At 38.2% G+C, this 27,460-nt stretch overlaps 1 protein-coding gene across 1 annotated transcript in view; it reads right to left on the bottom strand.

Annotated features, from left to right (window-relative positions):
- Positions 1 to 27,460, bottom strand: part of LOC135477677 (general transcription factor 3C polypeptide 4-like) — a 32,969-nt gene that overhangs the window by 3,120 nt on the left and 2,389 nt on the right. The window contains exons 3-18 of the mRNA XM_064757863.1: positions 25,115 to 25,235; positions 24,667 to 24,748; positions 24,188 to 24,305; positions 20,370 to 20,538; positions 18,424 to 18,512; positions 17,860 to 18,002; positions 15,784 to 15,913; positions 15,131 to 15,226; positions 13,505 to 13,616; positions 12,676 to 12,721; positions 8,883 to 8,955; positions 7,985 to 8,129; positions 6,598 to 6,658; positions 4,213 to 4,327; positions 1,498 to 1,647; positions 134 to 187 (exon numbers count right to left, since the gene is read on the bottom strand). Of these exons, the coding sequence (XP_064613933.1) occupies positions 134 to 187; positions 1,498 to 1,647; positions 4,213 to 4,327; positions 6,598 to 6,658; positions 7,985 to 8,129; positions 8,883 to 8,955; positions 12,676 to 12,721; positions 13,505 to 13,616; positions 15,131 to 15,226; positions 15,784 to 15,913; positions 17,860 to 18,002; positions 18,424 to 18,512; positions 20,370 to 20,538; positions 24,188 to 24,305; positions 24,667 to 24,748; positions 25,115 to 25,235 (1,704 nt within the window). The remainder of the gene's footprint in view (positions 1 to 133; positions 188 to 1,497; positions 1,648 to 4,212; positions 4,328 to 6,597; positions 6,659 to 7,984; positions 8,130 to 8,882; positions 8,956 to 12,675; positions 12,722 to 13,504; positions 13,617 to 15,130; positions 15,227 to 15,783; positions 15,914 to 17,859; positions 18,003 to 18,423; positions 18,513 to 20,369; positions 20,539 to 24,187; positions 24,306 to 24,666; positions 24,749 to 25,114; positions 25,236 to 27,460) is intronic.

Below are 27,460 nucleotides of genomic sequence, written 5' to 3'. Positions count from 1 at the left end.
AAAATCAGTTTCACCAACAAAGGCAATATTTAGTGATGTTTATTTGCTTCTAAAAATGCAATTTTAGGTCATGTTCCATATTTGAGGGTATTCAATCTTCAATGAACAACATTTTCCGCTTTAATTCACTTACCAAATTTATGGTTGTTATCGCAGGTCACATGGGTATCCTCCCTTGGTTTCAACTCTTTTAAAAAAAAAAAATTCACAACAAAGAAACTGAGTTTCTTTTCGGCAGAGGTGTGAACACAGATCCAAATGGTTAATGCCATTTTATTCTGAGGTGTTTGGTAACTTTTAATATAGATTTCTTAGATGTACGTGTATGAAGCCAAGGGATACGACATTCAAGAGAAACACAGAACATACCCTTTCCTCACTTGTACATTCCCAAGCTCATATGACTGGTCAGTCATTAAATCAAAATCATTCTTAAATCCTACATGAGATTCATGAATGCTGACAACTCTCTTTGTATATGTTACATCTAAACTCACGTTGCAATAAATATAGCTACAATTCAGTTTGGACACAAAAATTTTAAATTGTTATTTTAATAGAAGTAAAACTTAAACTTGAAAAAAAAAAAGAAAACATCTAATTTTTCCCAGCAATTTTTCCTGTTAAAGACACATTTATTTGAAACACAAAATCACAAAAACATCAAAATTACAAAAACATCAGAATCAAACAAAGTAAAAAGGTGGATTTTGAGTTTTATTTTCATTCTACTGCTGGATTTTTTAGTGTTGACTAGCCCTGCAAACACAAAATAAAATTGGCATCGTCTTAAGCTGCATAAACACTGTATCATTTTGTTGTACAAATTTCCTGAAATATCAAAACTGAACTCAAGGTCAACTGATTTTTAGTCAAACCAATTAAAATAAAGCGTGAGCTTTTTCATCGAACTTCATCTACAAGCACACGTATTCACATTCAAGAAATTTTTAAAAGCAATCAAACATTGCAAATTCAGCGATAAAAGTGATCTACATGAGGTGAAAGAATACAAAACTGAAGTGTAAAGAATACAGCATTATGGACATGGTCTTAAGTTTAGATTTTAGTGACACAGTTATTTAACTATTAAAGAAAACACAAATTCAAATAGTTACAATATCTCACATGTAGTATTGTGTTGTTTGCTGAGAACACTTATATTCAGTCTTTTTTTAGCATTTTTCCCACTGAATAAAATGTTTTCAAAGCATTGGACTATACGATGGTTTATTGGGACCCAGGGGATATCACATACATCTTTTTTATTTGAAGCAGTTGATTTCATTTATTTTTTTTTTTTGGATTGGTGTTTTACGCCAAATTTTACTCCAGAATATTTCAATTATACAACGAAACCAAGCAGAGCCCTGAGGGCACCCATGACGGTTGGTCCCATAATAATCCCAAATTAAAAAAAATGAATAAATTGCACTGAAAGATGCTCTTTGATATGCGTAAAGGTAAACGTAAACTGAATATAACACAAAATCTTACCGAGTTCACAGATTGAGCAATGTTCGAAAGGGAAATCCTCCAGATCAAACTTCTTCCACACTGCATCAGCAATTTGTGCCGAAGATGTTAACCCAAACTCCGTCGACATTTCCGTCACCTTTTGACACATTAGTCTCAAACTTAGCTTCTCTAAAATAAACAAAACCCAAACAAACAAAATTAGACGTTACATGCTGCATATATTAAACACAAATGCCATTTAAGCAACGTTTGTTAATGCATGTACACTGTAAGAACCTTTTATGTATATCAAGGATAAAAAATCAAATAGAGAAATTGGTCTTCAAACTATGAAAGGGGGCAACTTTTATATTCTGGCTACACAGCATTATGTTTACAACAATTCTGGCTACACAGCATTATGTTTACAACGATTCTGGCTACACAGCATTATGTTTACAACGATTCTGGCTACACAGCATTATGTTTACAACGATTCTGGCTACACAGAAATATGTTTACAACGATTCTGGCTACACAGCATTATGTTTACAACGATTCTGGCTACACAGAAATATGTTCATAACGACCCCAATTGATGGTGAAATATTCCATGACAGCTGACAGTCAAAACCCTAAGCTTTTAATTTTCACTGATTCAAAACAAACTGCGTTTGGAGAAGCATGTTAAATTTTCAGTCTTAAAATCTAACCTTCACAAATGTGAAAGCAGAAGAGTGGTGTACATGTACTGTACATTAGATTCTCCAGAACACATTTATTCCAATCAGACAACTTGTAAGTAAAGGTTTCGTCATTATGCGAGATGAACACATCAAATATTATGAAACATTGTTGTGCCAAAAACAAAAAGTGACATGTAACTTGGTCAGATGCATGAACATGAAACTTTGTCAGATATATGTACATGAAACTTGGTCAGATATATGTACATGGAACTTGGTCAGATGCATGACATGAAACTTGGTCAGATGCATGACATGAAACTTGGTCAGATGCATGAACATGAAACTTTGTCAGATGCATGTACATGCCACATGTGCATGACATGAAACTTGGTCAGATATATGTACATGGAACTTGGTCAGATGCCTGACATGAAACTTGGTCAGATGCATGACATGAAACTTGGTCAGATGTATGACATGAAACTTGGTCAGATGCATGACATGAAACTTGGTCAGATGCATGACATGAAACTTGGTCAGATGCATGACATGAAACTTGGTCAGATGTATGACATGAAACTTGGTCAGATGCATGACATGAAACTTGGTCAGATGCATGAACATGAAACTTGGTCAGATGCATGACATGAAACTTGGTCAGATGCATGTACATGGAACTTGGTCAGATGCATGAACATGAAACTTTGTCAGATGCATGTATATGCCACATGTGCATGACATGAAACTTGGTCAGATGCATGACATGAAACTTTGTCAGATGCATGTACAGGAAACTTGGTCAGATGCATGACATGAAACTTGGTCAGATGCATGTACAGGAAACTTGGTCAGATGCATGTACAGGAAACTTGGTCAGATGCATGACATGAAACTTGGTCAGATGCATGAACATGAAACTTTGTCAGATGCATGTACATGAAACTTGGTCAGATGCATGACATGAAACTTGGTCAGATGCATGAACATGAAACTTTGTCAGATGCATGACATGAAACTTGGTCAGATGCATGACATGAAACTTGGTCAGATGCATGAACATGAAACTTTGTCAGATGCATGTACATGCCACATGTGCATGACATGAAACTTGGTCAGATATATGTACATGGAACTTGGTCAGATGCATGAACATGAAACTTTGTCAGATGCATGACATGAAACTTGGTCAGATGCATGACATGAAACTTGGTCAGATGTATGACATGAAACTTGGTCAGATGCATGACATGAAACTTGGTCAGATGCATGAACATGAAACTTTGTCAGATGCATGTACATGCCACATGTGCATGACATGAAACTTGGTCAGATGCATGACATGAAACTTGGTCAGATGCATGTACAGGAAACTTGGTCAGATGCATGAACATGAAACTTGGTCAGATGCATGTACAGGAAACTTGGTCAGATGCATGACATGAAACTTGGTCAGATGCATGACATGAAACTTGGTCAGATGCATGTACATGAAACTTGGTCATGTACATGAAACTTGGTCAGATATACGTACAGGAAACTTGGTCAGATGCATGTACAGGAAACTTGGTCATGTGCACGTACAGAAAACTTGGTCAGACGCATGTACATGAAACTTGGTCATGTGCATGTACAGGAAACTTGGTCATGTGCATGTACAGGAAACTTGGTCAGATGCATGACATGAAACTTGGTCAGATGCATGACATGAAACTTGGTCAGATGCATGTACAGGAAACTTGGTCAGATGCATGACATGAAACTTGGTCAGATGCATGACATGAAACTTGGTCATACACAGAAATACTTTCATCTTAATAATTTACTGTAATTATTCAGCCTTTTCACCCATTTGCAAGATGTTTATTTCAGCATATTCTGAGAGCATCATTTTGTGCAGACAGCTAAAATTGTACTTTTTGTGATGTGGTGAAGTTGGCCCCCACCAACACCCCACCCCACTCCAAAGGAGGTTGTAGTTTTGTCTCCAAATCAAAATAAAAATGGTACTAAAGGTTGCTCTTTTTATGTGCGACAATGTTGAGGAATTAGGGTAAGTTCTTCTCACCTTCGTCTCTGAGCAGGATTGTCTCCCCTTGCAGCTGTTTAAGCACCACTAGTGCATGCTGGGTAAGGATGAGATCTGTCAATGTCTTCACCTCCTTCTGCAAGATCGGCAGCAGCTGGCAGAGCAAAACATAGAGATCATGTTGAGTGACGAGCAAACCTTGGACTTACTTCTTTATTTACGTGAGAGAATATTTCACTTATATATAGATATATAAGGTGACAGTCAGAATAAATCTTGGACAAGTCTAACGTTGTGGTAGATTCAAAACAATTTATTCTGCTAAAATTCTCACCTACATGTGTAGTGTATGTTTACACACTGTTTTTATTTTAACACTTAGAGGTGTCTGCCACTTTCATGAAAAAATTGAAAATTAGAATTGAAGCTCAAATATCAGCTCAGAAATAATACTGGAAGGTAAGACTTGTTCTGATTTGGTAAGTCTAAGAGAACTTTATGACCCTTTATCAAACCTCTTAAGACTAAAGTCAAACATTTAAATACAGCTACAAATGAAATGCTTCGCTCTAGCAAGTTTGAAATTTGTACACTGATTCTTTACCGCACAACAATGTATTAACCCCAATTTGAGATCTTTCCTGTTCTGGGTTTGGCTTTTTGTGGACTTGTAATTTAGAACTTAAGTCTTCAGTAGCATGATAAATATGGATCCTGGGTGTTGAAACACAATCAGAGTTGTGCAACCAAGAATAATTTATTTATTTATTTGATTGGTGTTTTATGCAGTACTCAAGAATATTTCACCTATACGACGGTGGCCAGCATTATGGTGGGAAGAAACCCACGACCATCCGCAGGTTGCTGGAAGACCTTCCCACGTACGACCAGAGAGGAAGCCAGCATGAGCTGGACTTGAACTCACAGCAACTGCATTGATGAGAGGCTCCTGGGTCATTACGCCACAATAATAATAACGTGCTGTATCACAGCCTACTGTACCAGATACATGTAACTCTGAATAGGTCCCAACCACTGGGTATAATCTACAATTGTATTTAGTTGATGACAATACATATAACATGAGGAGTTACATATAACATGAGGAGTTACATATAACATGAGGAGTTACATATAACATGAGGAGTTACATACATGTATAACATGAGGAGTTACATACATGTATAACATGAGGAGTTACATGACATGAGGAGTTACATATAACATGAGGAGTTACATATAACATGAGGAGTTATATACATGTATAACATGAGGAGTTACATATAACATGAGGAGTTACATACATGTATAACATGAGGAGTTACATACATGTATAACATTAGGAGTTACATGACATGAGGAGTTACATATAACATGAGGAGTTACATATAACATGAGGAGTTACATATAACATGAGGAGTTACATACATGTATAACATGAGGAGTTACATATGACATGAGGACATGCATGAATAACATGAGGAGTTACATAAACATGAGGAGTTACATATAACATGAGGAGTTATATACATGTATAACATGAGGAGTTACATATAACATGAGGAGTTACATACATGTATAACATGAGGAGTTACATACATGTATAACATTAGGAGTTACATGACATGAGGAGTTACATATAACATGAGGAGTTACATATAACATGAGGAGTTACATATAACATGAGGAGTTACATACATGTATAACATGAGGAGTTACATATGACATGAGGACATGCATGAATAACATGAGGAGTTACATAAACATGAGGAGTTACATATAACATGAGGAGTTACATATAACATGAGGAGTTACATAAACATGAGGAGTTACATATAACATGAGGAGTTACATATAACATGAGGAGTTACATGCATGTATAACATGAGGAGTTACATATAACATGAGGAGTTACACATAACATGAGGAGTTACATATAACATGAGGAGTTACATACATGTATAACATGAGTTACACATAACATGAGGCATTACATATAACATGAGGAGTTACATATAACATGAGGAGTTACATACATGTATAACATGAGGAGTTACATATAACATGAGTTTTATGGAGGAATCCAATGCCCTTGGCCATGCAAATGTAAAAAATCATAACTATCACATTTTTATTCAAGTGTGCCTCAGATTTGCTTACAGCAGAACAACACAAGAAAAATGATCCCAAAATCAGATTTGTTAATTTGAAAATTTATTTGAACGTCAATTTGTAAACACATGCATTTAATCTAAATTATATCACTTCCAAATACCCACCATGCCAAAATTATTTTCAAGTGTCTTTTTCTCTCTAAAGAAATATTGAAAACTAACGATCATCTGAGCTTTATGTGATTTTCATGTTTCCTCTAATTTCAAATTGATCAACACCGCAGGAAACCTGAATGACATGGTCTCATACCTTTTCTGATTTCAGATTCAGTGAGGCTGCAGCCATTGCTTTTCTGGTCAGCGAGAAAAATCTGAAATGGAAAAAATGTACTTCCTTACATGGTGCTTTTGCCATCGAGAGAGATTATGTCACTCATGTTTATTTATTTATCTGATCGGTGTTTTAGGTGATACTCAAGAATGCATGTACACCACTTACTGTTTATGTGGAGGCAGTGAAGAATGTGATACCTGACACACACACACTAAAGCTGTAACTAAACCTGCTCACTCAAGGGTCAACGTCCACGAGGAAACCTCTGGCGGACATTCTCAATTTTGATGTCCGAATATGGGTATGCACATCACAGGTGTGAAAGACAAGTAGTCTTCAACCAATGTAACTCACCACACGGGCATCCTCCACTTTTTTTTTTTTTTTTTCTACCCCACAAGCACAGTGGAGGAATACATAAACTTCTGGCTCATCCTGGGTTTGAACCAGCACCATGTGACTAAGAGGCAAACTTTCACAAAATAACCTCTTGATCGCAACCTGCTCTATCATATGGTGTTTAAAAATTAAACATATAGAGAGTTGCTTTTAGCATATCTTCCTCTTAGGCCATATGTAAGAAGGTCTGACAGCAACCTGCTGATGGTTGTGAGTTTCCCCTCGGGCTCTGTGCGGTTTTCTACCGCCATAATACTGGTCACTGTAGTAGTACCATATAAAACTGTAACCAAATAAGTAAATAAATTTTAGCACATCAAACACTGGAAAGTTAACACTGATTTAGATGGACTGTTCCCAAAACTCAAACTCAATCAGAAAATTTCCACACAAAACTTAATCACTAGGGTCCCGTTTCATAAAGCAAACTTCAGGACCGGTAGATCCAGGATCAATCCTTGATCGAGTCACACCTAAGACTTTAAAAGAGGAAGTTGTAACTTCCTCGCTTGGCGTTCAGCATGAAGGGGATAGTGCAACGACTGGTTGACCCGTATCAGTATAATGGCTCGGGCAGGGCGGCTTACTTGCCTTCGGTAAGTCGTCTCAGTGAAGCAGCACTAAATAAAAGAGCGGTGGAAATCCGTCCTGCAACAAGGAGGCACATCACATACACCCTAAGGATTCCTTCGTCGTCATATGACTGAAAAATTGTTGAGTACGACGTTAAACCCCAAGCACTCACTCACTCACTCATAAAGCAAACAGAGCAATACGCTCATGTAACTACCATGGCGACATAATTTTTACAATACTGGTTGCCATGGAAGCTATGTGCACGTAACGCGACATGTATATGCGGTTTGTGCAACAGGTCCCTGGTCTGGAAAAGGTCAAACTCAGTACTGGCCTGACCACAATTCTAATGGCCACAGACCAGCGTTAATTTTGTTCCGTGACCTACCTCATGGTCTGTAACTGTCTGATGGAGAACGAGGGCCATTTGTCCTTCACCTCCCACATCCAGCTGAAGGATGATGGGAAGGCTTTCCCACGACATACGTACTGTCGTAGCAGCTCCATTACGTCAGCCAGCGACTGCAGAGACTCTGGAAACCCCGGACATATTCCATGGTTTAACAATCTATTTATCACACATCAACCATCAAAGAATTCAACTGGGCAGTAAAATTTTGTGGCCGAAAATGAAAATTTGACACCAAAATGAAACCCACTAGAACTCTGCGGTAATGATATGCATAGAAAGAAAACAATTAATGATGTCAGGATATTAATGTCACATTGCAAACGTCAACATGCAATATAAACACTGCCAGAAATGTCAACATGCAATGTAAACAATGCCACAAATGTCAACATGCAATATGAAGACTGCCAGAAATGTCAACATGCAATATAAACACCGCCAGAAATGTTAGCATGCAATGTAAACACTGCCAAAAATGTCAACATGCAACATGAACACTGCCAAAAATGTCAACATGCAATATGAACATTGCCACAAATGTCAACATGCAACATGGACACTGCCACAAATATCAACATGCACACTGCTACAAATATCAACATGCAATACAAACATTGCCACAAATGTCAGTATGCAATATGAACATTGCCATAAATGTCAACATACAATATAAACATTGCCACAAATGGCAACATGCAATATGAACACGGCTGCAAATGTCAACATATAATATGAACATTGCTAGAAACGTTGATGGGCAATATGAAATAAGTAACACAAGGGCAACTGGTCAAAGCCTTCTGGAATTAATGTATAAACAAATTTGACCAAGCAAAAAACAAAATGGTTCTGGCAAACAAACACAGCTGCTTACCATCAGATGACATGACTCTGTGTAACAAAGCCTCCACTTCCTTATCCACATCCACAAGGTTGATTATATGTACCTGTCAACACCAACACACAGCATCTCATCATCCAGTATAAATGTGATGTCAAAATGAGAGCCACATAATGTCACACAATATACACATGTACATCCAAACATACAGCATCTCATCATCCAGTATTAACAAAATGAGAGACAAATAATGTCACACAATACACACATGTACATCCCAACATACAGCATCTCATCATCCAGTATTAACAAAATGACAGACAAATAATGTCACACAATACACACATGTACATCCCAACATACAGCATCTCATCATCCAGTATTAACAAAATGACAGACAAATAATGTCACACAATACACACATGTACATCCCAACATACAGCATCTCATCATCCAGTATTAACAAAATGACAGACAAATAATGTCACACAATACACACATGTACATCCCAACATACAGCATCTCATCATCCAGTATTAACAAAATGACAGACAAATAATGTCACACAATACACACATGTACATCCCAACATACAGCATCTCATCATCCAGTATTAACAAAATGACAGACAAATAATGTCACACAATACACACATGTACATCCCAACATACAGCATCTCATCATCCAGTATTAACAAAATGACAGACAAATAATGTCACACAATACACACATGTACATCCCAACATACAGCATCTCATCATCCAGTATTAACAAAATGACAGACAAATAATGTCACACAATACACACATGTACATCCCAACATACAGCATCTCATCATCCAGAATTAATAAAATGAGACAAACAATGTCACACAATATACACATGTACATCCCAACATACAGCATCTCATCATCCAGTATTAACAAAATGACAGACAAACAATGTCACACAATACACACATGTACATCCCAACATACAGCATCTCATCATCCAGTATTAACGAAATGAGACAAACAATGTCACACAATACACACACGTACATCCCAACATACAGCATCTCATCATCCAGTATTAACAAAATGAGAGACAAATAATGTCACACAATACACACATGTACATTCCAACATACAGCATCTCATCATCCAGTATTAACAAAATGACAGACAAATAATGTCACACAATACACACATGTACATCCCAACATACAGCATCTCATCATCCAGTATTAACAAAATGACAGACAAATAATGTCACACAATATACACACATGTACATCCCAACATACAGCATCTCATCATCCAGTATTAACAAAATGACAGACAAATAATGTCACACAATACACACATGTACATCCCAACATACAGCATCTCATCATCCAGTATTAACAAAATGAGAGACAAATAATGTCACACAATACACACATGTACATCCCAACATACAGCATCTCATCATCCAGTATTAACAAAATGACAGACAAATAATGTCACACAATATACACACATGCACATCCCAACATACAGCATCTCATCATCCAGTATTAACAAAATGAGAGACAAATAATGTCACACAATACACACATGTACATCCCAACATACAGCATCTCATCATCCAGTATTAACAAAATGAGAGACAAATAATGTCACACAATACACACATGTACATCCCAACATACAGCATCTCATCATCCAGTATTAACAAAATGACAGACAAACAATGTCACACAATACACACATGTACATCCCAACAAACAGCATCTCATCATCCAGTATTAACAAAATGACAGACAAATAATGTCACACAATACACACATGTACATCCCAACATACAGCATCTCATCATCCAGTATTAACAAAATGACAGACAAATAATGTCACACAATACACACGTACATCCCAACAAACAGCATCTCATCATCCAGTATTAACAAAATGACAGACAAACAATGTCACACAATACACACATGTACATCCCAACATACAGCATCTCATCATCCAGTATTAACAAAATGACAGACAAACAATGTCACACAATACAGACATGTACATCCCAACATACAGCATCTCATCATCTAGTATTAACAAAATGACAGACAAACAATGTCACACAATATACACACATGTACATCCCAACATACAGCATTTCATCATCCAGTATTAACAAAATGACAGACAAACAATGTCACACAATACACACATGTACATCCCAACATACAGCATCTCATCATCCAGTATTAACAAAATGACAGACAATTAATGTCACACAATACACACACGTACATCCCAACATACAGCATCTCATCATCTAGTATTAACAAAATGACAGACAAACAATGTCACACAATATACACACATGTACATCCTAACATACAGCATTTCATCATCCAGTATTAACAAAATGACAGACAAACAATGTCACACAATACACACATGTACATCCCAACATACAGCATCTCATCATCCAGTATTAACAAAATGACAGACAATTAATGTCACACAATACACACACGTACATCCCAACATACAGCATCTCATCATCCAGTATTAACAAAATGAGAGACAAATAATGTCACACAATACACACATGTACATCCCAACATACAGCATCTCATCATCCAGTATTAACAAAATGAGAGACAAATAATGTCACACAATACACACATGTACATCCCAACATACAGCATCTCATCATCCAGTATTAACAAAATGACAGACAAATAATGTCACACAATACACACATGTACATCCCAACATACAGCATCTCATCATCCAGTATTAACAAAATGAGAGACAAATAATGTCACACAATATACACATGTACATCCCAACATACAGCATCTCATCATCCAGTATTAACAAAATGAGAGACAAATAATGTCACACAGTAAAACACATGTACATCCCAACATACAGCATCTCATCATCCAGTATTAACAAAATGAGAGACAAATAATGTCACACAATATACACATGTACATCCCAACATACAGCATCTCATCATCCAGTATTAACAAAATGAGAGACAAATAATGTCACACAGTAAAACACATGTACATCCCAACATACAGCATCTCATCATCCAGTATTAACAAAATGAGACAAATAATGTCACACAATACACACATGTACATCCCAACATACAGCATCTCATCATCCAGTATTAACAAAATGAGACAAATAATGTCACACAATACACACATGTACATCCCAACATACAGCATATCATCATCCAGTATTAACAAAATGACAGACAAATAATGTCACACAATACACACATGTACATCCCAACATACAGCATCTCATCATCCAGTATTAACAAAATGACAGACAAATAATGTCACACAATACACACACGTACATCCCAACATACAGCATCTCATCATCCAGTATTAACAAAATGACAGACAAATAATGTCACACAATACACACATGTACATCCCAACATACAGCATCTCATCATCCAGTATTAACAAAATGACAGACAAATAATGTCACACAGTAAAACACATGTACATCCCAACATACAGCATCTCATCATCCAGTATTAACAAAATGACAGACAAACATATCACACAATACACACATGTACATCCCAACATACAGCATCTCATCATCCATTAATAATACATTATATATAATACGTACATTATGTAGGTGAAGACTTTTTTACTTTGAATTTCAAAAACCTCGAAATTCAAATGGACAAAAACTACTGGAACTTTACTGGCCCAGCATATTACCACTAGCTAGAGTATCCATAAAACAGCCTATTCTTAGATTATAGAAAAAGATGAATATTGTCAAGTCTTGGGAATGACATATTTTCTCACCTGATATGGATCTCGAAAAGCCAGGTGATCAAATTTGGACGTGGGACTGAAACAAAAAAATAACGATAAATACTTGTTTTAAAGAAAAACAGTACTGCATGACAGAATTTATATAACCTCTCCCGCAGGGAACTTGCAGATTCCCCCGTCCTCGCTGTTGTGTGAGACACTTTGCAGTTAACAGCGCTTGTGAGGCCACTGGGGCAGTCTAATGCTCAAAGAAGTCTTCCACCAATGAGGTGTGCAGATTTGTACATCACAAACTGTTCTTCAACAACTTGGTAAATGTTGGTGATTTGCACTTTTCACTCCTGTTTCTTCAAATCATAAAACTGATGCACTAAGAGAAAAATTCTGGTGTATGAGGTTAATAAACAATCCAAGAAATTGACAGTCAAAAAATCGACAATAAAAGAAACTGACAATCAAAGAAATTAGCAATCAAAAAAACTGACAATCAAAGAAATTAGCAATCAAAAAATTGACAATCAAAGAAATTAACAATGACAGAAATTGACAATCAAAGAAATTAGCATTCAAAGAAACTGACAATCAAAGAAATTAGCAATCAAAAAATTGACAATCAAAGAAATTAACAATCAAAGGAATTAACAATGACAGAAATTGACAATCAAAGAAATTAGCAATCAAAGAAATTAACAATCAAAAAAATAAAACAAACTGTATAGTATCGGCCCTATGAGTAGCTTGTTCATGGTATTAACAAGGAACATAAAACAGTGAAGGCTGCAGAATCACAAGGAACTGAAGTCAGAGGCTAAGTACTGAACCTACATCTTGTGAAATGGACACCATCTTAACCACTCACCTGGCTATCAGCATCACCGACATGGCATTACGTGTGATGTCTATACCATGGATCAGCCACTTCTTCTTCTTCTCCAGGGGCACCTGAAGCACTTCTGTTGCTATGGTGATGTCTGACAATGCAGCAACAATGAGTTTTTTTTACTGTTAATGATTTGATAATTCTAATCACTTTTTAAAATAAATAGTTTTCATGTGCTGATAGCTCAAGACTGCTTATTTCCAGTGTAGAGTATCTGGACTCAACCGATGTGATTTACCTGGAACATCTGGGAGTCACAGCCAAATCAAATTCAAATGCAAACCACACACACAATGGCTGCTAGCTAGCAAGTTTCCAATACCTGGAATCTCAGCATGTCTTACTCGCTTTTACCGTCACTGACATCCTTATTTTGAACAAACGTTACTGTAATGACCACTGATGTAATGTCTTTTCAGTTTAGGTTTCACTTTCAGTTTAGTTTCAGTTCATTCTGACTCGTTACAGTACAATCATATAGACCTCAACCATAAATGATCAAATCCTGCCAGTGCCATAATATTTGCTTATTGTTTTATTTGAAGGAGTGGTCAATGTGGGAGTGGTTTAAAAGACACTTGTCTCTTCATCGCTAGCTGAACCAATATGGTGTGCATATCTGTACATCTGTACATGTTGGAAAGTTCATCTGCAACTTGCCAAAGTTTGGTGGTTTTCCCCCTGATACTTATTTGCTCTGCCTAGAGGAACAGCAACCAACGCACAAGTGAAGAATTTGTGAGTATGGAGTTATAAAAAAAGACGTCAAGTTTATTTTAGCTTAACCATTCAGCCACTCCCCACACAGCATGCTGCTCATTACTAAGAATTCAACTGCGCATTTATTTATTTATTTATCTGATTGGTGTTCTACGCCGTACTCAAGAATATTTCACTTATACAACGGCGGTCAGCATTATGGTGGGTGGAAACCGAGCAGAGCCCCGGGGGAAAACCACAACCATCTGCAGGTTGCAGCAGACCTTCTCACATGCGACCTGCGAGGAAGCCAGCATGAGTTGGACTTGAACTCACAGCGACCGCATTGGTGAGAGACTCAATGCACTAGCGTGCTAAACAACTGAGCCGCGGAGGCCGTGAGCTGCACATTTAAGTTATTGCCGTATGAGAGAGGGTATGGCAAAAACCTGCGGATGGTCGTGGGTATTCTCCCACCAAAATGCTGGGCGCTGTTGCTTACATGAAATATTCTTGAGTATGGAACACCAATTAAAAAAATAAATAAATAAATCATTTAAGTCATCAATACAAACACATGTAGGTCCTCCACATAGGGCCATACTCAAAAGCTTTATTGAGCTTAAAGCCTTTTCCACAATGTCAGTTTTTTTACAATCCATACTTTTTTGAATCAGCAAGAAAAAAAAAATTCCCTACCAAACTGGTCTGGCAGCAACCTGCAGATGGCCGTGGGTTTTCCCCGGGCTCTATCCGGTTTCCTCCCACCACAATGCTGGTTGCCGTCATAAAAAACATTAGTCATCAAGAAACATTCTTGAGTATGGCGTAAAACACCAATCATATAAATAAATAAATAAATAAATACAGACATTGCTATCTGAGCTGGTCCAACGTTTGCCTTACCACCGTATCTGAGGTCAACCGTCAGCCTCTGAAGATAGCCGTCTCCTGACGACATCAACACGCAGGAGTTATCTGTTCCTGACGACACTGCAAATGCTGCAAAGACCAGAAAGGAAAACAAGATGAAAATGTTTAAATGGCGTGAATGGAATTTTGTTAGTGATGGGTAACATTATCTCTTCTTTCGTGACTTCAAGCCAGGCAAAAGCGGACATGACAGAAAACTTTCGTCTCTGTATTACTGTCCAAAAAATACAATGAGCTTTAAAACACTGCAATTATTTTCAATTTAGGAAAGCAATTCAGACTGGATTCTTAATATCATTTAGCTTTACTCGACAAATGTGATTCTTCTTCACAATTAATCCACCCCAACAATAAATCCTTGCCCAATGCATTCAAAATATGACATGTTCCAGTCACTTTGTGTTAATGCATACATTAAAAAATCATGTGAAGCTCTTAGAAACATTGCAGCATATTTATGTAATTCCCGTTCTCCGAAGAATTAACGGACGAGTAATGGCAAAAGAAATGCAGTGCAGATGGACACACGGCATAAAATGTTCTACCCACTCCAGCACGTACATGTACATTGCCGAACAGATAACAGAATCTAAGCGGACAAAAAGATTAACTCTGAAATCATTCACCTGTTCCTCTAATAGCGTGATGTCCCCTGGTGTGTGTTGCAGAAATACAATCAAAGTTATCTCCCTTCTTTTGGAGAGCAAATCCCATGATAAAGACCTCCTTACTGACGAGCAATACACAACAATCCACCTGAAGAGCAAAAATAATCAATAAGTAAAACTAAAAGCAGGTAAAAATAACAGCAACAAATGCCCACATAATGTGGGTGAAGTTTGTGAAGGGTGGAAACCAATTTGCCATGAAGAAAATACCACTCTATCATGCCAACACCACATACACGTAACTGACATCCTCCAGGCTCAAGCTTGTGAAGGGTGGAAACCCATTTGCCATGAAGAATATACCACTCCATCATGCCAACACCATGTACACGTAACTTACATCCTCCAGGCTCAAGTTTGTGAAGGGTGGAAACCCATTTGCCATGAAGAATATACCACTCTATCATGCCAACACCACATACACATAACTGACATCCTCCAGGCTCAAATTTGTGAAGGGTGGAAACCCATTTGCCATGAAGAATATACCACTCTATCATGCCAACACCACATACACGTAACTTACATCCTCCAGGCTCAAGTTTGTGAAGGGTGGAAACCCATTTGCCATGAAGAATATACCACTCTATCATGCCAACACCACATACAGGTAACTTACATCCTCCAGGCTCAAGTTTGTGAAGGGTGGAAACCCATTTGCCATGAAGAATATACCACTCTATCATGCCAACACCACATACACGTAACTGACATCCTCCAGGCTCAAATTTGTGAAGGGTGGAAACCCATTTGCCATGAAGAATATACCACTCTATCATGCCAACACCACATACACGTAACTGACATCCTCCAGGCTCAAGTTTGTGAAGGGTGGAAACCCATTTGCCATGAAGAAAATACCACTCTATCATGCCAACACCACATACACATAACTGACATCCTCCAGGCTCAAGTTTGTGAAGGGTGGAAACCCATTTGCCATGAAGAATATACCACTCTATCATGCCAACACCATGTACACGTAACTGACATCCTCCAGGCTCAAATTTGTGAAGGGTGGAAACCCATTTGCCATGAAGAATATACCACTCCATCATGCCAACACCACATACACGTAACTTACATCCTCCAGGCTCAAGTTTGTGAAGGATGGAAACCCATTTGCCATGAAGAAAATACCACTCTATCATGCCAACACCATGTACACGCAACTGACATCCTCCAGGCTCAAATTTGTGAAGGGTGGAAACCCATTTGCCATGAAGAATATACCACTCCATCATGCCAACACCACATACACGTAACTTACATCCTCCAGGCTCAAATTTGTGAAGGGTGGAAACCCATTTGCCATGAAGAAAATACCACTCTATCAAGCCAACACCACATACACATAACTGACATCCTCCAGGCTCAAGTTTGTGAAGGGTGGAAACCAATTTGCCATGAAGAATATACCACTCTATCATGCCAACACCACATACACGTAACTGACATCCTCCAGGCTCAAGTTTGTGAAGGGTGGAAACCCATTTGCCATGAAGAATAGTGCATGACAGTGCATGCAAATAGTAACACAGTAACATGAGAGTAGCTAAAAATATGCGAGAATATCACCTTGTCATTGTTCTGTGTAGACTGATAAAATTAAACTTTTTGTGAAGCCCACAAATTAGCCAATCCAACCAATGGAAGTTTTGTCTACAAAATTAACTTAGCAATGTGCATTATTTATTTATTTATTTATTTGATTGGTGTTTTACGCCGCACTCAAGAATATTTCACTTATACGACGGCGGCCAGCATTATGGTGGGTGGAAACCGGGCACAGCCCGGGGGAAACCCACGACCATCCGCAGGTTGCTGGCAGACCTTCCCACTTACGGCCGGAGAGGAAGCCAGCATGAGCCGGACTTGAACTCACAGCGGCCGCATTGGTGAGAGGCTCCTGGGTCATTACGCTGTGCTAGCGCACTAACCGACTGAGCCACGGAGGCCCCGCAATGTGCACTAATTACACTGAAAGTTGCTCTTCCATATGCGAAAAGGTTGAGAAATTATGGTTATATTCACCCTTTTCACCCATGTGAGACACGACACGGCCATCCTGTCCTTCTCTGCCCACAGGATAATCTTCTGTAGCACCTCAATCTCCTCCCCCAGGGACACCTCCAACACAAACACCTCCCCACTGTGACAACCCACGGCCAGCAACCCTGCCAAGTTATGCCATCAGTACAAATATGGTCATTTAGTGTAACCTGGCTGACCCTCCACAAAAAAAAAGATCATAATCTAATGTTAAATTCAAATTTTTAAAGTTTTTCTATTTTCCTCTCATAGCTAGTTTCTCTTTCTTTTTGTTTTTCTTTTTGCCAGAACTACAACAGAAAAAAAAAATAAAATGCCTGAGCAGTCTCGCCAGTTCACACAGGATTAGAAGAGACAAGATAAAGGATCTCGCAAACTAACACACCTGAGATGCATGATCTCTTGGTAGCTGATCGACTGGATATACATCTTGCTGTGCAGAGTGTATCGGCTCAGCGGCACTGTTAGTTTGTGAGAGCCTTGTCTTGACCCACAAGACATCTGAAATATCGATTCAGCTTATTATGCAGAAGGCATGGTAGTTACCTGTCTGTCTGTCTGAGTGTGGACACCACTGTATACACTGAGGCTCAGAGTCGCTCACCCAGGTGGTCAGAACCAAGCTCCAGTCGTCACTATGATTGAATGAATGAATGATTATGGCTCAACGTCACATTGGCCATTTTTCAGCCATATCATAGCGAGAACAAGTTTAAAAATAAGAGTCACTGAATAGTTTGCATGAGAACACCAAAAATCAATCCAAAATAGAAAAACATGTTTAAAAACAGTTAAAATGAACCAATCATAAGTTAAAATTTGAAAACCATAACATTTATATAATATACAAACTAGAAAATCGTATGTATATAGGATTATATGTATATAGAATAAGACAATGTGTTTTTTTATACAGGCCAATGGCCTTTAAATGTTATCACTGTGGACAGAGGGCAGATGTTGTAGCACAGAGATTAAAAAACAGAGGGGCTCCTCCGTGGCTCAGTTGGTTAGCACGCTATCGCAGCATAATGACCCTGGAGCCTATCACCAATGCGGTCGCTGTGAGTTCAAGTCCAGCTCATGCTGGCTTCCTCTCCGGCCGTAAGTGGGAAGGTCTGCAGCAACCTGCGGATGGTCGTGGATTTCCCTCGGGTAGAGTGTGGATCGTATAGTTTGAATGCAAATGCTTAAATCAAATCAGATTAAAATCACCCTAGCACCATTGGTTAAAGCAGAATTACACAAGGGGTGTAGGGGTTATTAAAGGAGAGGAATGATGTGGAGTCAGACTGTTATACCATCAGCACTGACCCTGAATTTCTGGTAAGATGACGAAGGCTGGTATTTACTTTAGGAATTATTGGAAATAATTGGTCGCACACACTACATTTAACCATCTGCTGCTATATTTATTTGATTGGTGTTTTATGCCATACTCAAGAATATTTTCACTTATACGATGGTGGCCAGCATTATGGTGGGAGGAAACCAGGGAGAGCCCAGGGGAAACGCACGACCATCTGCAGGTTGTTGGCAGACCTTCCCACTTACGGCCAGAGAGGAAGCCAGCATGAGCTGGATTCGAACTCACAGCCACCGCACTGATGAGAGGCTCCTAGGTCATTACGTCGTGCTAGCACACTAACCAACTAAGCCAGAGAGGCCCCTCTGCTGCTGTAAGAATCTCCTAGTTAAATGACATGTTCCAATCACACATGTACTCAGCTTATGTGACAAACTACACTCTGAGAGCAGGAGAGTGACAATTCTCAACAGTGATGGAGCGACAGAGACTAGATATGTCTATACTGCCAGTATGCAGGATAGGCTTAAGTCTTTAACAATGTAATATTCAAATGAAGATGTTTACAGGATATTGGTCAGTCAAGATGTCTGCATTTACATCTTCATATACCGGTATGCTTTTAACAACTTTTCAGGACAATTTTTTTTTATTTTCGATGCCAACCACATTGGACATGACATATGACTTTAAGCTAAGATTAAAACTGTTTCTATTGCAAATAAAGTTTTAGATTAAGCTACAACTGTTAAGTGAAGTGGTCCTGTAGATACAGTGCTAACACCAAAATATGTACAGACAATGTCTGGCAGAGGACTTTCCATAACACCACCTGTACAGACAATGCTTTATCATAATACAATTCACCACTTAGGTGTATAAAAACCCTAACCTGGATCTAGTCTGGCAGAGGACTTTCCATAACACCACCTGTACAGACAACGCTTTATCATAATACAATTCGCCACTTCGGTGTATAAAAACCCTAACCTGGATCTAGTCTGGCAGAGGACTTTCCATAACACCACCTGTACAGGCAACGATTTATCATAATACAATTCGCCACTTGGGTGTATAAAAACCCTAACCTAGATCTAGTCTGGCAGAGGACCTTCCATAACACCACCTGTACAGACAACGCTTTATCATAGTACAATTCGCCACTTCGGTGTATAAAAACCCTAACCTGGATCTAGTCTGGCAGAGGACTTTCCATAACACCACCTCACCACTGCGCACAGCCATAGCGAGCAGAGAAAAACTGTCCTGTTCCAAACCCCCGGAATATTTTGGCCGATTCTTCTCAATGTCCGAGTCTTCTTGTACACAATCCCATTTAGGTGACCAGGCGATGTCTGTAAGGGACAAGAAGAACAATGTAAGCCAGGTGAACTATATGTACACAGGCTAGATCAGACTTGGAGGTCATACTGGCTCACCCATCATTTACATTGCATGGTGGGATCCAACAGGATTCATTTAGATGGATCTAGTAAGCAAAATAGCAAAATTTTAGAATTTTTTTTTCTCAAGATATCACAGTGCTAAAAGTGGCAAAAGACCAATTTTCTCTCCTTTACATTTTTCTGGTCGTAAGACATATGTATTTAGTTATCTCGTTGATTAAAATTTAATATTGCTCATTTTTTCCTTCATCATCAAGCACACCTGTAGACCTACCTGACAACTCTCTTAAGTAACTGTAATATTACAATCATATTTAATCACAAATTTATTTGATTATAGTTTAGCATCACATACTGAAATTATAATATTGTCATCTATCAGACCACATTTCTGTCTGAGCATTTAATTTCAGTATGAAACTGGGTCATTCAGGTAACTTCATCTGTTATACTGCCTTGTAAATTTCCAATTTTAACAAGTATCAACTGAATACATGCAGGTGTACATACGTCTATAGCCTGTCATACCAAGGGAGACAACCCATCATCTTTCATTGCAAACAAAATAATTTTTACTTATCTCCCTTGAATTAAAAAAATCTAGGAGAAAGGTGTAGGTATTGAGGACACTAAACGTGGAGATGCTTCACAAAGTATCACAATCAGTACAAGACAAATCAGCATTTTAGCTTACTCAGTACATGAATTTTTTGGGCAATTTAACCGGGCCCAGTTGTTCAAAAGTGTAATAGTTATTACTGTTATTACATGTTTACATGTATTAAGTCATATCGTATTTCTAAAATCTTGGCTAAACTCAGCGGTCAATACAGTTGTCAAAGAACAAATATTAACAGAAGCATATTTAATTCATATTTAATATACTGTTACATTCTCTAGGTTCTGCCCTGTTTCCTCCCACTATAATGCTGGCGGCCATCATAAAAGTGAAATAGTCTTCAGTATATCAAGGACAATAAATAAAAAGGGCCTATCAGTTATTCTGTCTGTAATAGAGGACCCGGCCCCAACTCATTATTACGTGGCTTTAAAGAGAATGCATTGCACCAGAATGTCACATTATGATATATTGTAAGATTGCAGACATTTTTCTCAATTTTTTTTTTTTTTTTTGCAACTCATTCGTTACCATTTCTATTTTTCTGGTTTGTGTGAGCATGAAAATCTTCATTATCTGTACCACTGCGGTATGTGGCAACAGATCAAGGTAACTTATCACAATACATGTTTTGGTCCTCACATTTTATAGTTGTATTTCAACAGTACGAATATGGCAAGGACACATAAAACACATGTGCAAACTGTCACCCTTTTTTCCCATCTTTCCAAAATTATATGTTAATGTTCATTACATATAGCAAACGTAATTAACAGCTCATTCCACAATTTAACAGATAACTTCTTCAACAGACCATGAAAAACTTTGTCTAAAACGTTTGTTGGCATTCACACAATTAGGAAGATCAACTACTGGGCAGTAACCCAAGGAGTGCAGTGTCAAGCAGTGCTACAGATAATTTTCAGAGGTAATACAGTACTCCCTACTTTTCCAAGAGAGGGAGTACTGGGTAAGCCGACCGCAGTACACATTTTTTTAAAAATACTTAACACTTCACTATTTTGCATCCCAAGCAATACACCTGGAAAGTGTGAAGTTGATTGAGTGAAGGGGGTTGAGAAAATTGAAAGACAGGGGTTGCGATAGTATGGTAACTAGCCTAATGGGACTGGTACTTTTCTTTACCTGTCGAAACATTTCTGTACACAACTGCCACTTTGGGATCAAAACATGACACGCTTGTTATGCTAAATCCAAATGTAGGCCTACATTTGTAGACAAAAATTTATTATTTGTGTTTTATTTATTGGCAGTATATAGTATAAATCTGAAGTGTTTCTGATCACTAACTGTTCTTGTGATTGAATTTCATTGCATTAGCTTCTCCCCTCAGAAATCACAGACACGTGTATACGTTGCAAACTGGACCCTCGATGACACGTTAACATAGCACAAATGATTAACGATTGGTGTAAATTTAAAACCATACATTGGGCGCGATATTAGGATGATTTAATGCAGTACAGTATCAGAACTTGCTGTATAGTAACCCAAACGACCATTTTTTCAGCCCTTGCTACCTCTTCTTTATGGCAAACACGAGATAATGTCACCAATACAAACATTTAGTCGTCATTCTCCGGGTAGTAGTACATGATACTTTGCAGTAAACCTCAGTTTCTGAAAACTAACACGTCGCGGAGAGCGTCGCGCAAGTAAACTACTTTTGAGATCTAATTTTGATTTTGACAGGATAGTTTGCTTTAAATCTTGCATTTACTATATAGCTTTCAGGAATTTAGACATACACACAAATTGTCATGCGCATTCTGTACACTCTGTTTTAATTATAGAAGCGTATCATCTCATATTTTAGGGGGCCTCCGTGGCTCAGTCGGTTAGCGCACTAGCGCAGTGTAATGACCTAGGAGCCTCTCACCAATGTGGTCGCAGTGAGTTCAAATCCAGCTCATGCTGTCTTCCACTCCAGCCATATGTGGGAAGGTCTGTCAGCAACCTGTGGATGTTCACATCTTTTTGCTACATACACTATCACAGGCAATCAAGGTATCGACTGGTCTATCGCATTTACTGTCTCTATCCTCAAAATAGCGCAAGCGCAATCGATAACCTTTCGTGACACGAAACTAAACGAAAAAATAAATGAAAGCACGACTCCAAACATAACTAATTTTTTTTTTCGGTGCATAATCATAAAATATAAATCCCAACAGACAATGAAGAAAACATCACGAAAGGAAATTTCTAAAATTTGATCACAACATGCACACTATTTCATTAAGCTCAAGGACATGGATGAAAACGTACTTGGATGAAACTACTTCCGGCAATTTCTTCACATTTTGTCAGGTCTCTATAATGGGTCTCTGGCGATTTTCACCAACAGGTCCATAATAACATGTAGTTTTGAACACGCAGGCTCATTCCATTAAAACCCTGAGCAGTTGATCATCCAGATGCCTGGGCCACATATTCCTACTGTTTGCAGTCATGAGGCCCAGGAACCAGGATAGCCATGTACATGTATCCAGCATCATAACAGGCAGAAGGCAGTGGTCATTATGAAACTTGAAATGAGAAGAGATGTTGAACTTTAATAAATGTAAATATGGACGGATATATAACTTTGAAATGATCAACAGCTCAGGATTTTAACAATCTGGTGGTCTAGGACCCTAAACATTGTAAAACGGTAAAAGAACAGGCCGCAGGGGTTCAGTATAAATCAACTTTCTGAAACTTTAATGAGCATCCCACAGCTGTGAATGTGAGCAAGCCATGTGAGTGCCAGTCCAAACACAAAAATGTGAATATAGTTATCCTGGGATAACAAAACGGTCAGATCAGTCTACATAACATTCCTTAACCTGTAGGAGAATAACAGAGAACAGTTTTAACATCAGAGAACAGTTTTAACATCAGAGAACAGTTTTAACATTACAGAACAGTTTTACCATCAAAATTACATATTTTTCAATATGCTTTCATCAAACTTACCTGTGGCAGCCATTGAATAGATTCTGCTCTCTATATCTTTGAAGGAGACACTAAACTTGTTGAGCACAGGCCAGCCATCCATTAGACACTGGTTGTACAGCTGAGATAAGTCAACAACCTGGAGCAGGGAGAAACAGGAAACAGGCACCATTTGTCTGATTGGCATGGAAGGTCAGTGGTACAGCCCTTAAAGAGCTACTATAATGTCAAGACCTGTCTTAAAACCAGGCTTAAATGGTTAAGATCGAGATGTCTGAATTGATTATTAAAAAAATTGCATTGTATTAAAAAAGTTACTGTTACAGTTATTGTGCTACACATGTGTACAAAACCTGAGCTCCCCTAATATTTACTTTAACATTGCTTTCCCCATTAATGGATGACAACCCTCAGGGTACGACATCAGCTAAAGCTGTACACTGTGCATGTGGGTTAATGAAACAGAGCATATCAGAAGGTTTAACGGAGACCTCTTTTACCTCCTCCCATTCTGGGCGTGCTTTCTCCTCCTCTTTATAGATGTAGACCCTGTTTGCGGATGTAAGGCGAGCCAGCAGGCACCTGTAAACCACAACAACATTCACATTCTTCAAAACTAGTAAAATAAGCAAATGCATTTTTAAATAGAAATGAAAACCATGAGTATGCATTTCCTTAATAATATGGTGGTCCAGTTTGTACGCCAAATCGTGATACCACTTTGCTTCTGTGCCTTCCTTAATTTAATGTATTCATAATACTGAACTCATTCAATTGCGCCGTAAATTTTCTTTCATGACTAGAGTCAATCACGAATTGAGAGAATTGGATGAAAGAAGCAACAAGCTTTAAAGCCACATTGGCAATATTTTAGCCAAATAGCGATAAGTGTGCAGAAGAACTCATTCTATCTGTTCAGCAGGAGGAGTGCGAGTTGCTCATAGTTACCCGCCCACTTCTGTCATACCCTCTGGAGACCATCGCACTGTCTTGTAATGGAAGCTGACAGAGTCTGCGTCTAACAGCGTCTGTTTCAGTGTAGTGTCCAGCCCAACCTTATCCTGATCTTCTGTCAGCACAAACGTGAAGAGAAATAAGGGTAAAATTACATTGTAGATAGAAGGTCTGGCTGCAACCTGCGGATGGTTGTAGGTTTCCTCTGGGCTTTGCCCAGTTTCCTCCCACTTGATGCTGGTCGCTGTCATATAACTGAAATATTCTTGAGTACAGCATAAAACATCAATTAAATTAATAAATTAATAAATAAACATTGTAAATCACTATATTTCACGGTGTTTTTCCAGTTTGATTAATTTCTTATTAGAAAAACTTTGTCTGGCACCAAAAGTATCACATTAAGGCCATAGTATGCATCTGAAAGTGCATTTTGACAACAAACTTTGGGTGAACTACAGTAAATTGAATTTTAAATAGACGAATTAAACCATGGCTGAAGTTATTCAACTTACTACACATTTTAGACACAATAAATTAATGCCTTTGGGTTGTTTTCATTTTCAACATTACCAAATAGGGCAACACACTTTAAGTTACCCTATCACTGACAAAAATTTTATGTCAAATGCAGTATTTATTTACTTACAAGTTGTTTTAATTTTTTTTTTTTTACAAGTTGTTTTAAATTTTTTTTTTTTTTTTAAAGAATTCTCCACTTATGCTATTGCAGGAGGAGGAAAATTGGAGTGTCCAGGATAAGCCACCAAGATCATTTACCTGACTGAACAAGTTAGGAGCCTTTGACATCAGATGATATCGCCCACTTTCACAAATATTTAATTTTCATACTTTTTCTTCTAAATCACATGGTACTGTGAGTGAGTGAGTGAGTGAGTGCTTGGGGTTTAACGTCGTACTCAACAATTTTTCAGTCATATGACGACGAAGGAATCATTAGGGTGCATGCACGTGTAATGTGCCTCCTTGTTGCAGGACGGATTTCCACTGCTCTTTTATTTAGTGCTGCATCACTGAGACGACTTACCGAAGGCAAGTAAGCCGCCCCGCCCGAGCCATTATACTGATACGGGTCAACCAGTCGTTGCACTATCCCCTTCATGCTGAACGCCAAGCGAGGAAGTTACAACTTCCTCTTTTAAAGTCTTAGGTGTGACTCGACCAAGGATTGATCCTGGATCTACCGGTCCCGAAGCGGACATGGTACTATGACATTTAACTTTTATTTTTTATTTATTTCTTAATTAGGGGTTCACACTATCCTAGTGGGACACCTCTTGAAATCGTTCAGATTTCTTTTATTATTCTTAGTCAGCTCGTAAAATTGCAATATTGCCAAAAATGGTAAAGGTAGAAAAACTTTTAACAACAAACAGATGAAGCAAGTGGTGACATATTGTATTGTTTGGCCAGTCACATGATTTAGCAGCCATTTTGAATTTTACTGATAAGCTTAAAAAATCGTCTTCTCCAAAACAGATGAAGCTATTGACATGAAATTTTTCTTAGCAGTTTTTAAGAGGATGGCCCTACAAAGATTCCAAAACTAATTGAGTCTGGTATGCAAATTATGCTGTAACTGGCCAGTGAAATTAGCTCAAAAGTAGGTCAACTCTAAAAACTGCACAACTGTAACAAACAGAAACATTTCTGAAAATACTTTGACCTCCGAATTATGAATTTGGCACCTGCTATGCAACAATATATTGTTTCTGTCTTTTCTTCTCAGTTATCAGTAGAAGATAAAAGCTGCCTAATCTCTACGCTGGACTGCCTGGTAGTCTAGGGTTCAAATCCAGTACATTCCTTTACATTTTTGCTTTTTGTTTGTTCTTACTTTTACTATTCAGCATGGAATTTATGCCAAGCGTGCAGAGCCGACCCCCGAAATTGCTGTCCTCGACAGCTATACCTATAGCACAGCACTGCTGTCTGAGATCAATGTTTCTTTTCTTTTCACTTGTTTTACACAAGGTGCAATGGACAATGTATCTAGCGGTCTGTGGTTCAAATCCAGTTTATTCCTGCCAATTTTTTTCCACATTTTTCCCCATTATTATGAACTTTATACACGTCAAGCTACCAGAAGTGGCAAAAGACTGGCAGCGTGGACTGCGGCAACTCTGTTGGATAACAGCTTAATTTATTTATATGATTGGTGTTTTACATTTTTATACCATATTTGAGAATATTTTCATACAGCCAGAATTATGTTGGAAGGCAACCAGGCGGAGACAGGGGGAAACCCATAACCATTCCAGACCTTTCCATGTACATGTATGATTGGAGAAAAAGTCAGCATGATCTGGACTTGAACTA

Source organism: Liolophura sinensis, chromosome 11 (genome assembly GCF_032854445.1).
Source record: "Liolophura sinensis isolate JHLJ2023 chromosome 11, CUHK_Ljap_v2, whole genome shotgun sequence".
Classification (NCBI taxonomy): domain Eukaryota; kingdom Metazoa; phylum Mollusca; class Polyplacophora; order Chitonida; family Chitonidae; genus Liolophura; species Liolophura sinensis.
This window is presented reverse-complemented; position numbering and strand designations above follow the sequence as displayed.